This window comes from Populus euphratica, unplaced genomic scaffold, assembly GCF_000495115.2.
Source record: "Populus euphratica unplaced genomic scaffold, PopEup_1.0 scaffold22.1, whole genome shotgun sequence".
NCBI lineage: Eukaryota > Viridiplantae > Streptophyta > Magnoliopsida > Malpighiales > Salicaceae > Populus > Populus euphratica.
Genome location: NW_011499863.1, coordinates 1,034,559 through 1,050,470, shown reverse-complemented (window position 1 = coordinate 1,050,470; position 15,912 = coordinate 1,034,559). Strand labels below are relative to the sequence as shown.

At 33.2% G+C, this 15,912-nt stretch overlaps 1 protein-coding gene and 1 long non-coding RNA gene across 3 annotated transcripts; one reads left to right on the top strand and one right to left on the bottom strand.

The window, feature by feature from the left end:
• Window positions 1-1,078: 1,078 nt before the first annotated feature.
• LOC105125385 (Zinc finger C-x8-C-x5-C-x3-H type family protein) lies at window positions 1,079-6,456 on the top strand. 2 transcript variants are annotated; one of them, XM_011025797.1, is made up of 6 exons: window positions 1,079-1,666; window positions 2,327-2,392; window positions 3,773-3,916; window positions 4,032-4,304; window positions 5,302-5,565; window positions 6,008-6,455. In XM_011025797.1, exons 1-6 carry the CDS (start codon window positions 1,187-1,189, stop codon window positions 6,074-6,076), a joined length of 1,296 nt encoding a protein of 431 aa, XP_011024099.1. In that variant the 5' UTR covers window positions 1,079-1,186; the 3' UTR covers window positions 6,077-6,455. The 2 variants fall into 2 exon arrangements, with proteins under 2 accessions (XP_011024099.1, XP_011024098.1); XM_011025796.1 differs by having other exon boundaries at window positions 1,080-1,666; window positions 6,033-6,456.
• A 7,722-nt stretch (window positions 6,457-14,178) lies between these two features.
• On the bottom strand, window positions 14,179-15,912 carry LOC105125384 (uncharacterized). The gene is made up of 4 exons (XR_842231.1): window positions 15,711-15,912; window positions 15,116-15,200; window positions 14,647-14,844; window positions 14,179-14,546 (listed from the first exon to the last, which is right to left on the bottom strand). It is a non-coding gene; the product is annotated as an uncharacterized LOC105125384 (long non-coding RNA).

Sequence of the window (15,912 nt, the reverse complement as noted above, 5' to 3'; positions counted from 1 at the left end):
CTTTGCACCACAAAGGTGGGTAGGTGGGTCTGCATTACGGTAGATCAATATCCCCGCCCCCCCCCAAAAAAAAAAAAAAAATAAAATAAAATAAAAATATAGATGATGATAATATTTTTTAAAAAGTAAAATAATTTAAATTAAATGAGAATAAGATAATATTGTAAAGAGAAAAATTAAAAAAATTATTAGCATTTATTTGAAAAAAAATTCACCTATTGCTTTTAAACATTAAATTTTTTAATAATTAAATTTCAAAATTTTATTTTACTTGCTTTTGATAAGTTTATCTTGCTATCATGTTACACATTTTATTTGCTGACCTGAATGCATTTGAATTAAGTTTTTTTTTATTTTTTAAAATTATATTACTTTTTTAATTTTAATTTTTAATAATTTATTTGTTAAAAATTAAGTTTTATTTTTTTTCATTTGACTTCTGTGAAATTATTATGTTCTTATTATTTATTTTTTATCATTTAATTTTCATATTTTTTTATTTTTTTAAAGATTGTAGAGTTATTACAATCTTATATCTATAATTTAGGTTTTTTTACTTAGTTTGATTGATTTTTTTATTTGTTTTTTATAAAAAAATAATTTTTTTTAGTTCCACTTTTTTATATTAGATAATTAAATTTCATCATTTTATTCAATTTGATTTTGATGTGTTTCTTAATGTTACAATCAAGCCATATATTTGATATAGTGGACTCCATCCAAGTTTTTTTACCTTGTTTTCATTGTTATTTTTTTATTTTATTTTTATTGTTATATTTTTTTATATTATTAAATTAATTAAGTTTATTAAATTAAATCAAGTCAATAATTCAAGTTTTAATTTTTTTTATTTTCATAAAAATACTTGCATCATTTAACAATTTTTTTTTAAAATTGCGTGGGTTACAACATATCACAATTCAGATCTAAATATCTAAATCTTTTATCTAGGATATAAATATAATAATTCAGGACCTTTGAACAGCAAATTAATATTAACATCACATACAAATCGTAGGACAGTTTCAATTAATTTTTAACATTATTTTTAATTCGTGGAAATACATAGGTGGCAGCAGCGCATTAAAAGCAACATCACTTTTACTTCTAACTTTTTGTCCTCTCTCCTACTCGATTTTCCTCTTCACCAAATTAGGGTTTCAAAAAATTGAAATGTGGAGGCAAAATGGAAAAACAAATTGAATTACCAATCCAAATTCAAACCGAAATCCCTCAATTAGGGCTTCAACCTTCTTCTTCACTTCCTCCTTCTCATCCAGGTACCTCTCCGTCATCCGAACCTGATCAAACGGCCCAGGATGACGATAACTATCTTCATCAAGAGCTACAGAACCAGCTCGACTTGAGAGAGGAGTTTAAAGAATTGAATGATTTTCATGAAGAGGAGGAGGAGGAATTGGAGAGTGAAGAGGGAGATGAAAAGAGTGAAATTTTTTATGAGATTGACAACGAGAGCATTGAGAAGGAAGGTGATGATTTAGAGAAGAAGAATGAAAGAAGTGATGAAAATGCTAATAACAATAGAAGGTATCATCAGTATCCGGTGAGACCTGAAGCAGAGGATTGTGCCTTTTATATGAAGACTGGGACTTGCAAATTTGGAGTTAATTGCAAGTTTAATCATCCTGTTAGAAGGAAAAATCAGGTACAAAATCTTATAGTTTTTTTTTTCCTTGTGTTAATATCTGGGTTTGTGATTTTATGTGTTTGTATTTTGTGGGTTTTGTGTTGTTGGTGTAAATGTAGTGTTTCTAAAGACGTCTGTGGTTACGCTGAGTTTGGTGTGTAATTGTGTGTGGAATTTTGTTGTCATTTGCATCTGTATTTTTATTCATATTGTGGGTTTAGTGTTGTTGGTCTAAAAGGAGTATCTTTGGCTGAAGGGGAGGTCTTTGCTTATGTTTTGTGTGTTGATGGTGTTGATGTTGGTGGGTGCGAGTGTTTTGATTGGTTGGTTTTCTTGTTGCTGCGAATAAGGGATTTGATGAATTTAGGGATAAAAAGGACTTTTGGTGTTTGTTGAAAATGGTAAATGTGGGTGGTTGTGATGTTTTTGTAAATTGCATTAATTTGTGTACATGAAAAATGATTATTGAAAGTGATTCTGTGATTTGATTTTCTTGTCATGTGAAAGTTTGTGGCTTAATGAATCTAGAAACTTGATTTTTTTTCTTCCTGTTGCTTAAGTTAGCTTCTGGAAATTGTGGGTATTTTACTGTTTTAATATCTTATGGTTGGATTTATGTGATTGAATATTGTTAACTAATTATCATTTTTTATCTATTGAAATTTGGTTTGTTACAAGGCTGTCAAGGAGAAGGTGAAGGAAAGGGAAGAAGCAACAGAGAAGCCTGGCCAGACTGAATGCAAGGTTATTATTCTTCTATATTGCTAACAATTTGAGGTTATGTTTACTCTTTATTTTTTTTTGTTCTGTTCATTTTGCATGCCATGTTTGCCATGGGAAAGCAATTCTGTGACTCTTCTAAAAGCATCTCCAAGGGGAGATGCTATTTAGAAGAGCCAAATTGGTAATATGGCTTTTTTGCTCACATACACTCCAATGGTAAAAAGCAGTTTAGAAGAGCTAATTGTATTTTAATAAATTTGACACACAACTATTTTAATAACCTGATATGATCTAGTTGATTTGGAGGGTCTAAAAACAACCGGAACGATTCTCAATCAACCCAATATTAAATGATGAAATTAAAAAATAGAACAAAAAAAAAAAACAATAGTCAGCATGGGTGAAATCGCCAAACCCATGACATGGGTCATGAGATTAGGATAATCTCATTGAAAGCAAACCGGAAAAGTCATAGATTCAAAAAAAAAATCGAAGGAAAAAAACTATTGGAAAAAAAACACTATTACAATGAATGTGTTTTAGCATCTTTGCAAGATGTGTTGGAATAACATTTTTGTAAGAGAAATGCTAAAATTGCATTTTGTTTAGCTTTCCCCTTGGAGCATGAAAAACAAGCAAAGAAAAGCAAAAATATTGCTTTTTTATTTTTGGCTGTCTATTTAGCACCTGGGTTGGAGTTGCTCTAGTGCAGCCTAGGACCCCCCAGGCTCTTGTAACTTTTTTTACTAACTATTATGTTTGGTCTGACTATTATGTTGGCAAGATATGCTAAATCGCAGTCTTGGGTTTGCATATAGTCTTATTATAATTTCCTTTAATTTGACAATGGCTTAATTTTTAGACATTTGGAATAGGATGATGTTTCTTACTTCTTTCTGGATTGCAGATTTGTAGGATTTTACCAGTGAAGATTGCCTATACTTTTGGATTGAATATCTTCTTCCTGTTTTTTTTCTTTTCCTGCAGGGTCATATATCTTATTGTTTTACTTGCTCATCTACATTTTTCTCTTTTGAATGATTTTTGTTATAGAAAATATCTATATGTTGTTTGCTTGCACTCATTACAAAGTAGGTATCTGTTAATTCTGGTCAAATATTATTTGGAAACTGGAACTATAAAGAAGAAGGGAAAATTGAATGAGAACTCATTTGGGGAAACTGGAACTATAAAGAAGAAGGGAAAGTTGAATGAGAACTCATTTGATAGTTGGTTAGTCAAGTTGTTTTCAGGTGCACTTTATTTTTTTTATTTTCATGTACGAGTAAGTTGGTTTTAGTTGATGTTGGCAATATTTCTTTGTTGAGTTCTATGCAATATGTTTGGCTAAAGAATGACATTTTGTTTCTGTATTACAATTATTTCTTGAGCTTGTTGCAGTACTACCTGAGGACAGGAGGCTGTAAGTATGGAGAAGCTTGTAGGTTCAACCACACGAGAGAAAAAACTTCTTCAGTGTCCCCGCTGAAGACACCAATGCCATCAATTTTAGAGCTGAACTTTCTGGGCCTGCCAATCCGTCCGGTATCTCTTTGATGCATACTTTAGATCTATTAATACATGTTTGCCAACCATTGCTTAAGTTCGTTATAGTTAAGTGGCTTTGCTGGAAAATTTTGACAGTCATTATCAATCACAGGGAGAGAAACAGTGCGAGTTTTACATGCGTAATGGCTCCTGCAAGTATGGGGCTACCTGCAAGTATAATCATCCAGATCCTATGGCTGCGGGAGGAAGTGACCTGACTTCAGCATTTGTTAATGGGGGAACTGCTTCTCTGCCAGCTCCATCACCATCAAGTGTAGGTTCTTGGTCTTCACCTAGGGCATTAAATGATCCTACACCCTTTGTGCCATATGTGTTTTCACCAACTCGACTTCCTTCTCAAAGTTCAGAGTGGAATGGATATCAGGTATTTACATTAGTGCTTTGCTGTCTAACTTTTATCCCTTTTAACGAGGTAACTTAGTAATACTTTGTGAGTTTACTAATTCCTTGGTGGGTGCAATCTGAACTGGCAATGGTCCTTTTTTTTTTTTTTTGGCTCATGGTGCCTTTTGAATTACTTTTCTCTTATTGTCTTTTAAGATATAATTTTAGATGGTTTTCCAAGTGTTTTTACTTTTAGATGGTCCACAAAATACATGTTTTTCTTTAATTTAATCCCTGCAATTGACCTTTAGACCTGAAGGGGCTGACACTGAGTGGTGAACGTAAGTAATAGAAGATGCAACTGTACAAGAATCCCAAAATGAAGAATTATGTGAAAGGTCTACTCATCTCTAACTCAAAGTATTCTTTACATGACCTAATCCATCTGTCATTTTAATATACTCTGCCATGGGTCATTTGATTTAGAAAATACAATGATATTGGCAATTATGTCATATGCATGTACACTTGCTGTTTATTGCATTTGTCATGACATATGTATGAATTACTTTTGCTGACACCTGTCCTTGAAATGCTCTGCACAGCCTACCTATGGAGTGTATTTGTTAGATTCAGTCACATCCATTATCTTCTGGTTTTCAAGTATGTTTAGAGTTGGTGGAGCACTGGGAACATTGTAACAGAGTTACTGCCAAATAATTATCTCTTGTTCTTATATTGAAAGTTGAAAACTTCTTTGCACATCTCTTGCCTCACAAATTTCAGATCAGTGAGGATTAATTTTTCCATTTTCTTTTAACCTTTTTCTTTTTATCCTAGTATATTTATGGTTGAATTGATGATTATCATGCATACTTGTCTTGACATGTCTTAATGGAATTTATGTTTTTCGTAGGGGTGGAGGTGTGCTTGTTAAATTAAGTTAAAATGTGGTTTGAACAACTGATTATTGAAGTTTATGCACTTTTAATGGTTTATCAAAGATAAGATTTGACGCACTTTTCTGACTTGTCCAGGGTACTCTATACCCTCCTGAAAGAATGCATCCACCTCCATCTTATGCCATGAGCAACCCAGCAACTGAAAGTAATGTATATGCACCTCAGCAACAGCAAACAGTAGATGAATTCCCAGAACGACCTGGCCAACAACTGTGCAGTTACTTCATGAAATTCGGGGACTGTAAGTTCAAATCTAACTGCAAATATCACCATCCAAAGAATCGGATACCAAAGTCACCCTCATTAACTCTTAGTGACAAGGGCCTGCCACTGAGACCTGTAAGTTGATTCCTATTTCTAGACTAAACCTTACTTATGAATGATTAATAAACTTAGGAAGTGAATTTTTATATTTTGTTGTCCTTCCCATTTCTTGTCTTCGCCTGCTGGTGTTTTTCTGTTCTTTCCATCTGCTACTTTAAATATCACTAAGAAATTTTCTTTTGGCTGGTAAGAGATTTAGCTTTTTTAAGTTTTGAGTTATCATCGATTCAATATGGATTTTGGTTAAATAAGTAGAGCTGATGCATGAAGATACTTCCAAGCAAGTCAAATCATTCCTGAATAAGCCTCCAAGAAAAACATTACACATGCTTCCGAACCAGTCCACTAAACTATATAGTCTGACATTAGCAAATGCCATTGAAATTTGAAATTACTAATTTTCTTAATTTTGCTATAAGAACTGATGAGATTTTAAACTTTGGCATGTCTCTTACAGCTCTATTTTTGCCTATCAAATCCAGGATCAAATCATCTGCTCTTACTACAGCCGCTATGGTATCTGTAAGTTTGGGCCTGCCTGTAAATTTGATCATTCAATACAACCGCCTTCATCAGGATCTGGTGATGATCAGCACACTGCCTTTGGCAACTCTGTGACCCAGGAAGAGGCTAGAATGGCTGAAAGCGGAAATGGAAGTGATATTTCGGTTGAGTAGCCTGTGCAAAAATTTTGCATCAAGCAGTGATATTTCGGTTGAGCAGCCTGTGTAAAAATTTTGCATTAAGCTTTGTAGTGTTCTAGGATCAACAAAACCTAAGACTTTTAAACTTCATCATCAAAACATGGATGTGTTATTTAACCTTTTTTTTTTTTTGTACTTTACTCCTTGAGATGCCACAACCTTTTCATACAGTGGCATTATACATTTATCTTTTTTGCGTCACCACAAGCAAAAGTGAAACCGGGATATGTAAATCATCTCTTTTTCACGCCTATAACCATCTTTATTCATTCCAACACTCGGAATTATAATTGTCCTCACGTTTCTGGGTCGGCCTGGTTGCTTTTCCTGTAGCTTCACTTTTGTTTACTTTGGATTAGAGTTGCTTAGCTGATAAAATCAGACTATGAAAAGTTAGTAGAGAAGTGCTCAAATTTATGAAAAAGAAAAAGAATTCTTCGGTAATTTAAATATTATTTTATTTTATTTTTTATAATTACCTTTGCCAAGTTTCTTCTTTAAATTAAAACAACCGACCAAGGAGTAATTAGTAAACCAACCACTCCTAGGATATACGGACTCCAAAATTCGTAAACTAAAGAGTCAAGAACCAATGTTTCCTCGGTATTGTGGTTTTGTATTGAATTCCAATTCCAAGCAACAGGGACCAGTCATTGGTATCAACAGCAACAGAGACAAGGGAGTCAAAGGATAATTTATTCTTTAACTGAGGTAATTGCTCCCAAAATAGACTCTCTGGGTTCCAGAGAGTTTTCTTTCGGAGAACGTGGAAAGATTTATGGAAATATATAAGCACTCCGAGCTTTGATGGATCAAAGATGATAGATGACGTTGCACGGAAAATTAAGTCGTACGAACCCGAGAAGTCTAAATTTATTAGCTGGGTGAATCAAGTTTTAGCTTTGCATCGTGGTTCGACCATAATTGAATTTAGAATTCGATTTTCTTTGCTGAACTGTTCAGAGTTTCAAATCGAGATGATGTTGGCAAAGGAAGTTGAAAGGTTTGAGTTGGATTTGAAACGACATTTAACTGGAAACTGTATTTGTTCTGATGTCTATACATTTCCATTTTCGGGAAAAGTAGAAATTCCAATTTCAAGTCCCTTCCTGCTCTGTGTCCGAGTAGGCGGGGAAGTTGTTGAACACTTTCTGCTGGCATTCCCACTTGAAAGTTTGTCTGTAGTAGCCTCAGATTTTCTAACAAACCAAAGTGTTGTTGGTCCATCGTCACTCATACTGAAGCACTTGAAGATCACTCTTTGCTTCGACTTGTCAGGTTTCGAGATTTCGGCTAGCAACCTTGTGTCACTTACAAAAATGTTCCGTCGCTTACTGAGGTTGACTTCGGCACTGATCATCACGATTCTCTTTAACTTATGCTTCTTCTCAGCTTTCAAGCTATTTTCCTCACTTGGAGGTTTTCACACTTCGTGTCTACCTCTTCTACGTAATTTGTATTTACAATGTTTTCATTCTTTTGTCTCTATATATTCAACTATGGTTTTTTTAGAGGAAAAAGAGAGACTCCATGAAGTTCCTGAGCTAATAATGCTCGAGCGACCAGTGCTTACTGTTGATCAAGAAGACCATACTAGTCTTCTAAAATTCACATTGTTGATTAAAGCAGCTCCTCATTTGCACGAATTTGTGTTGCAGGTGAGATCTCTTCTTAAATTGTGACAAGAAATTAATACAAGGATAAGTCTCCTTGTGCAATTGTTTCATGAAATCTGGAGTTCAATCAATCATGATCTTTTAAAGTTGTGTTGTATATTTTATACAAGTGTTGTTATTAATTAATTATATGCATCACAGAGTTATTTTCTTATTGTCTTTCAGTTAACAGTGGTCAAATCTGGAGTAAAAAGGAGAACTCGAAAGGGTGCTAAGAGTCCCCACCAGCATCTCAAAAATGTAGAAATTAATGGATATGTTGGCCACGCATAAGATACTGAACTCGCAGAATGTTTACTTGAGAATGCCACTATGCTCGAGAAAATCACAATTAATCCTTGGTATCCAGTACCATTTTTGGGAACTCCAATAGAACACAGTGAAAGAAAACAGAAAGAAATTGCGAGGGGTAGAGCCAAGATGCTTGAAAAGAAACTACCTCCACGAGCTAAATTGATTATTCTTTTAATTTGAAATGTGTTTTGCACAATTTTGTAATATCTCTCTTATTGCAACTACTTCACCTGCACGAGAGAAAAAACAGTAGCAGGCACCCCACACCTGCTAAGTGCATCCTCAACTTGATTGTGTCGCCCTGGCTGTGCTCCCATGCAAAATCATACTCGGCCAAGAACTCTTGCCATAGATCTTATCGTTGCGACAACTTCTTCTATGTTCGAAAGAAATTGTTCGCCACATTATCCATTTTCACAATAAATCCTGGCCCTAACAGGTACATCCGCCACAAACCGAGACAGTGAACCACTGTCGTCATTTTCTTCTCGTGTGTCCAATACCGTTGTTCTGCCTTGTGGAGTTTTCGACTCTCAAATGCAACTGGATGTCCCTTTTATGAATGATATTGTTGTTAGAACAAACCATCGAAGTGATGATGGTGAGTAACTTGAAATTGAAGTCCAATGGTTTACCACACTATTTTGTGCGATATCAGTGTATTTTCATAGGTAAAACATTGATCTCAAGGTGGATTTTAATGATTATAAAACTTGCCCCGAGAGCCATCTTGATTGTTGAATAATGATTATATCATCGGTTTATGAATTTATTCAACTTTCTTGCATGTCTGACTTCTACCTAGTGTTCTAGGATATGGGATTTCATCAAATGAATTTACATTCTATGCACAAATGCAAAGAAAATATGTTGAGAGATTCTAATCAACCCTTTCTGATGACGACTATTTCTACAACATGCTTGCATTCCAAGACCTGAGAGGAGTTCCAAACTCTGAATACAAGTTAAGTGTGGTTATTAGTTTTTTTTTTCTAAGAATATTTAGAGATTGACGAAGGAAGGTGAAAAAAATAAAAGGAAAAAGAAAAAAGGGAAAAAACAGGGAGGTCGAGAGACGAAATGACAGTATAGTACATTTTTAATTTTTAGCATTAGCCTACACTATATGTATATATAAGAAAAAAAAAAGATTACTTTATTATTGTTGACTCCACACTACAATTAATGATAGTTTCTAACAACACTCACTCTCATGGATATCTCTCGTATCTATCATAATAAGCAAATTAACTAAATTTTCATCAATTTTTATATATAAACTACAAATAGTATTTTTATTTAATTTTATTTTTTAATAAAGCACCCATCAACCTCAATATATTTTATTTCATCATGTTAAAAAAAATTATGAGCAATATTAATAGCTGCTTTGTTATCACATAACAACAATATAGGACCACTAATAGTTATTTTCAGCTATTGCATAAGATTTTTAAGCCTTAAAAATTCATATACTTCATGTGCCATTACTAAATAAGGTTATTATATATTATTTTTTACTCTTCATAACATCATATTACCACCAATAAAAACATAATTTTCAAATGTGAATCTCTTATGACCTAGAGATCCAACCTAATTATCATAGGTAAAGACTTCTACCTTCAAGTGTTCATTATCGAGAAAAACAATCCTTTGCAATGAACAAACTTTAGATATCTAAGAATGCAATAAATAGTATCAAGGTGGGATGTACGAGGATCATGTATAAATTGATTAATAACACTAGCTGAATAAGCTACATCAGATCATGTATAAATTAACTAATAACATTAGCTAAATAAACTACATCAAGTTAGGTATATGATAGATATATCAACTTACCAACCAATTTTTAGTATCTCTGTTTTTCAACTACTTCAACTCATAATCGACAAGGTGATGATTCATTTATATAGGGGAATCATTTGGTCTACAACCTAACATCGTTGTTTAAGTTAAAAAATCAATAATATACTTCTTCTGTGAAATGAAAATACCTTAACTTGACCATGCAACTTCAATTCCTAGAAAGAAACACAACCTTCCAAGGTTTTTGATTTTATATTCTTTAGCTAGATACTTCTTTAACATATAAACCTTTTTGTTATTATTTCTTGTCACTATAATATCATCAACATATACAATGAGAATTATGATCTTATCTTGATAATGTTTCATGAATATAGTGTAGTCTTCATTGCTTTGTTTGTACCAAAATCTAACAACTACCTTACTAAATCTATCATACCATACACAAAAAGATTACTTAAGGCGATATAAAGTTTTCTTCAACTTCCACACATCTTTTATTTTTTAACAAGATAAACTTGAAATAATTTCCATGTACACTTCTTCCTCTAAGTTCTATCTAGGAAAATATTTTTCATATCTAGTTATTGTACATCTCATCCTAGATTTGCTACAATATATAACAATACCTTGATTGAGTTCATTTTTGCATCAGGAGCAAATATTTTTTGATAATCAATTCCATAAAACTAGATATATCCCTTAGAAACTAGCCTTGCCTTATACCTAACAATACCTCTCATTTGGCTTTTGTTTAAGGGAGAAAACCCATTTGAAATTTACCACTCTTTTTTTAGTAGGAAAGTACTGAGCTTTCATGTGTCATTTTTTAAATAAAGATCTTATTTAATCTACCATAGCTTGTTTTCACATCGTATTTTCAACAACTTTTATCCAATTTTTAGAAATACATAAAAAAATAAATATAAAGGGGATATAAAAGCTTTATATAAAAGTGATAAGAGAATATAAGATATAAAATTAAATAAAGAATGTTTGGTACAGCGTTGAACTCTTTTTTTAAAATCATAGAAAATCATCTATATAAGAAATAAGATTTTCAGTGGATGAATTAGGAAACCTATTGTTAGAAGTACGTTATAAGATTGAATTTGAAGATGATTCTTGACTTGGAAAAATAGATTCATTGACTCTTTTTTTTTTCCTTGCTTGTGTAAACTTGCCAAACCTTCTCCTCTAATCCTTATTTGATTTTCTCATAATCTTTATGAACTATTTCTCTCTCTCCTTGTGGTTTGTCATCACTCCACATTCCTCAATTTTTATTGAATCTTCATCGTTTTTCTCTCCCCTTGGTTTGCTCCCACCAATTTAGGATTTAATAGAGAAAAATAAGATATTAATAAAATATTCTCACTTTTATTAATCTCCCTCTTGAGATGTACGTTGACAAAATATAACTCATCTTCAATAAAAGTTATATTCATGCTAACAAATACTTTCCTACCTAGAATATGATAAAATTAATACCTTTTCTGAGTAGCAAAATATCTGACGAAAATATATTTCAATGCTCACTAATCCAACTTTTCAAAAGCTTCTTGATGATCCTGAATAAAACAAACATATCCAAAGATTTTTGATAGCACAATATATATAGAAACATATTTCTTATAAAATTTTTAGTAGTGCTTTAAAAGTAATATCTTTCAGTGGTATCCTAGAATAAAACAAACATATCCAAAGATTTTTGGTAGCACAATATATATAGAAACATGTTTCTTATAAAAATTTTAGTAGTGCTCTAAAAGCAATATCTTTCAGTGGTATCCTATTAATTAGATATGCTATTATAAGAACTGCATCTCTTTGATAGTTTTTTAAGAAAATTCATGATAAACATAACTAGTAAGTGTTTATTCTCTTTCTCTACCACACCAATTTGATTTGATATATGTACCACATAATTAGACTAATACATAATTTTATTTTCTAACATATAGCTTTGAAAAACTCCATCTATGTATTTTATCCTATTATCACTTCTGAAGATCTAACTTTAGCATAAATTATACAGAGACATGTTATGAAACCTCTTAAAGCAAAAAGAAAAAAAAAAGAAACACTTCACTTATATTATACATCTAATTAACCCAAATAGTACAACTATAATAATTAATAAAAAAATAAGTTTACTAGGACCCAAACATATGAATAAATCACCATAAAGTTCTACTACTTAGTTGAGGAATAAGTAGCACATGCATGCTTAACAAGTTTACAAGCATCACAAGATAAGTATATTTTTTAGTACATTGTGTAAATAATGTTGGACAAAGCTTTCTTGAAGCTACGAAAGATTTTTATTTGCAGAACTCTTTTTTGTCATCTTCACAACCCACAATGAATTATACTCTTTTTTGTCATCTTTACAACCCACGATGAATTATTTATTTGACCACCTCAAGAACCGAACTACTCACTAGCTAATAATCACATTGCTAGCTTAATTACATATAGTCATTCTCATTCATTTCAACAAGCGAGCATTTGGTTCACAAGATTCAAGGATTTACGGAGTTAAAACCTAACATTTTATCCCTACAAAGTTGACAGCTCAAACAACAACAATTGTTAGCAAGACATTAGGGTTTTTATCATGGATCAATGCATTTCTGAAAGTATAATCTAGACACTGTGGTGATGCTGTCCAAACATCAACACGATGTCATTATTAATGTCAGCAAAACAATTGACTCCCTTTCGAAACAACATTAATTCTTGAACTTGCTGTCTAGATTTGGTTGTTGTGCTCTAATACGTGCTGTTTTTTGTAGGATTATTTAGAGATGGATAAAGGAAGATGAAAAAGCAAAAGGAAGGAGGAGGAAGAAGAAAATGAAAAAGGTCTTTGAGATGAAGTGACAAGAAAACATTAGTTCATTAGCCTCCACTATATGTGTGTGTGTAAAGTATAAGATTACTGAACTATCTTGATTTCACACTATAATTAATGATAGCAACTAACAACGTTATTATACGGATCACAGTTTGGAGTGAATAAGTTTTTTTTTTTAAATGAACACATTAATAAGAAACACCAAATTTGGAAACCAAATTGGAGAGTAGATATCCAACAAGCAACCAAAAACAGTAGTCGAAAAACGAAAGATGAAAGGCAAACAACGGATAAAATGGCACTATTTCCAATACTTTTTAAGTCATGGCCTTCTCCCATTTCAAATTTTCTTCTCTTCACGTGTAAAGTTCTTCTGCATTTTCCATTTTACAACTTTGAAAAACATTCTTACAACAACGCATGCCATTGAAATACTAGTTCTTCTATTTTTCCCATAAGAACTGACGAGATTTTGAACACCTGCATTTCTCTTTCAATATGGCTTAATCTTTGGTCTTTCAAATCCTGGATTAACTCATCTGCTCTTGCTTGCCAAAAATCTGGGGTGGTTTATGCACATGTCTCTGCATGAGAGAGTGAGATCATTATTCGCTGTAGGCTGGGATGGCTACTACTCGAATTTAGATTTACAAAATAATTGAAAGTCAAGTCACGAATGCAATCAGCTGCTGTTTGGTGGAGCTATACAGTTGCATATGAGTGAAGCCTGTTCTGTTGTATTGATGGATATAGGGCAATTGATGAATGCAGTGTCAGACTATAAACAATCATCAATATGGATTCAATGTTACGCACAGATTTGGGTCTTGGCCTCCCATTTGACTCAGCTTAGGCAGTGCAAAAGGTCAGATTAGCGGGACACAACTCAAGCAAGAGATTTGGAATGAGTGACAGCTTTTCATTTTTTCCAATAGAGCGAGGAGCTGATGAGTTCACGGAACGAGAGAAGCATTTGCATGCATTCAGTAATAAAAGGAGAGTGGACATTGTGTTAGAATCAATGGAAGAGTGGACGAAGGAAGCCATGTTGATCCTTAACACAGCTATAGAGTAAACATTCAATGGGAAACCCCAAGCTGAAAATCTTAAATCCTTGAACATTTTTGTTTATCCGAAAGTATCGGGCTAATTTCCATGGTATCAAACGATAATTTCTCCATACATGAAAAGGAAAAGCAAAACTTATTGAAAACAAGCCTGCCCCTGGATATATCAAATTAAGTAAATAATTGCTAGCAGAAAATAATTATAACAATAACAACAATAATAATAAATGTAAACTGTCTTATTGATTAGCACCATGTTCTTGCTCAGAGCCAGCAAGTGAAACACTGATAACATCTTCCGTAAAAACAAAAATCCTCAACTTGTTTTTGGCACTCTTGTACCATTATTTGAGAAGCATCAGAAACATAAAATGAGAAGAAAGAATCCAAGGCAATAAATAAGAGTGAAGGGTATAGGAGGGGGAAAAAACAAAGAAAAGTATGGTCAGATACCATTCAGTGCTCCATCAGAAGGCCCAGGCATTCGTCAGAGAATCCCCGCCCCGGATATGGTAGCTTTCACCAGTCATTTTATCAAGGCCCTTACAGCAGTATAAGTTCAACTACAGCACAGCCACCTCCTCTGCATGAAAAAAATAATTGAGCTATAAGAAATCTTGAATCGGAAAATACACAAATGAAAGGGAAAAAGGACTCGGATATTTCTCGTTTCAAACATGTACCTTTGGGGGATGCTTATAATTCTCATTTTTGTCATTTTTGTTGTACCCAGGTTCAGTTCTTCGTGGCGATACGACTTTTTCTGGACTATTTTTGGTCTTCTTCTCGTCTCTAGCCTTATTAAAGATGACTGTGAATCCTTCAGCAGAGGCAGGGTTGTTTACATCCCACTCACCAAACTTGGGCAGAGGCCGACCTTGCTAAGAGAGAAAAATCATCGATTGTAATAGATTAGCCAACCTTCTCAGGACATTTGCCTACTTAAACTTTAAATGCTTTACGAGATACTCAACTCATTTTGGACATTGAATCATTACCAAGAAGCTACATTAATGAAAAAAATAAATTTCAGTTTCATTTTAGAGACGATACTAACGCTGGATTATATATCTTAATACATGGCGAAAGGCAGCAAACTATAGAAAAACGAACATAAAATTGTCGGAAGCAAGTAGATTTCGAGGGAATTACTGGCTACAGAGATCGTTCGAGTCTTATCCAATTGCTAGCTATGTATTGATTACAGCCTCGAATGTAACGACTAATGGAAGGCAAACTGTGCACACGACAGAATCCAATTAGTGGACAAACCCCATTCTCTCATCCATGCCTACTTTCAGAAAACAACCAAACAGTAAGAAGTTTCAACAATGTCACAATGTCCATACTGCCATATTTTAAGGTAAGGTTAAGCCAACAAAACTGTGGTCTAACAAAATAATCAAGCATTCGACACAGGAAGGAACAAGATCCCAGAAAATTGAAATAATAATACATAAGATTCATAAAAATTCTCAACAACAAAAGCCATTCAATTCAAGATATCTAAATGATATCCAGATGATGAAATAAAATCCCATCCTCCTCAAAACATCATAAAGACCATCTTGATCATCTAGTTCTCACATGTTAAAGCGGTTCAAACAAGAACACAGACAACATACAAAAACCCCACTACTTAGAATCGAAACAACAAAACAAAAATGAGGGATTAAAGAAACGGGAATCTGAATTAAAAGAGACAAATCAAAGCAGGAAAACTAAAGGGAAAATTAAGTAATCTTACAGAAGCCATGAGAAAGAACAGAACAGAACAGAAGAGTGGTTAATGGAGGGAAAACTTCGCTGTGATGGTTGGAGTTTTATTGAGGAAAGGGAGCAAGGAGGAGCGATATTTTAGGCAAAAGAAAGAGAGGAAAAGGAGAGAAAATGGAGAATGAGCAGACGTTATGCTTGTTTGTCATTACTACATTTATTTTCCTTTTATG

Coding starts and splice junctions, on each gene's coding strand:
- LOC105125385 (XM_011025796.1), top strand. CDS start 1,187: ATGGAAAAACAAATTGAATTACCAATCCAAATTCAAACCGAAATCCCT. Junction 3,917..4,031: donor TGGGCCTGCCAATCCGTCCG/GTATCTCTTTGA, acceptor TATCAATCACAG/GGAGAGAAACAGTGCGAGTT. Junction 4,305..5,301: donor CAGAGTGGAATGGATATCAG/GTATTTACATTA, acceptor TGACTTGTCCAG/GGTACTCTATACCCTCCTGA.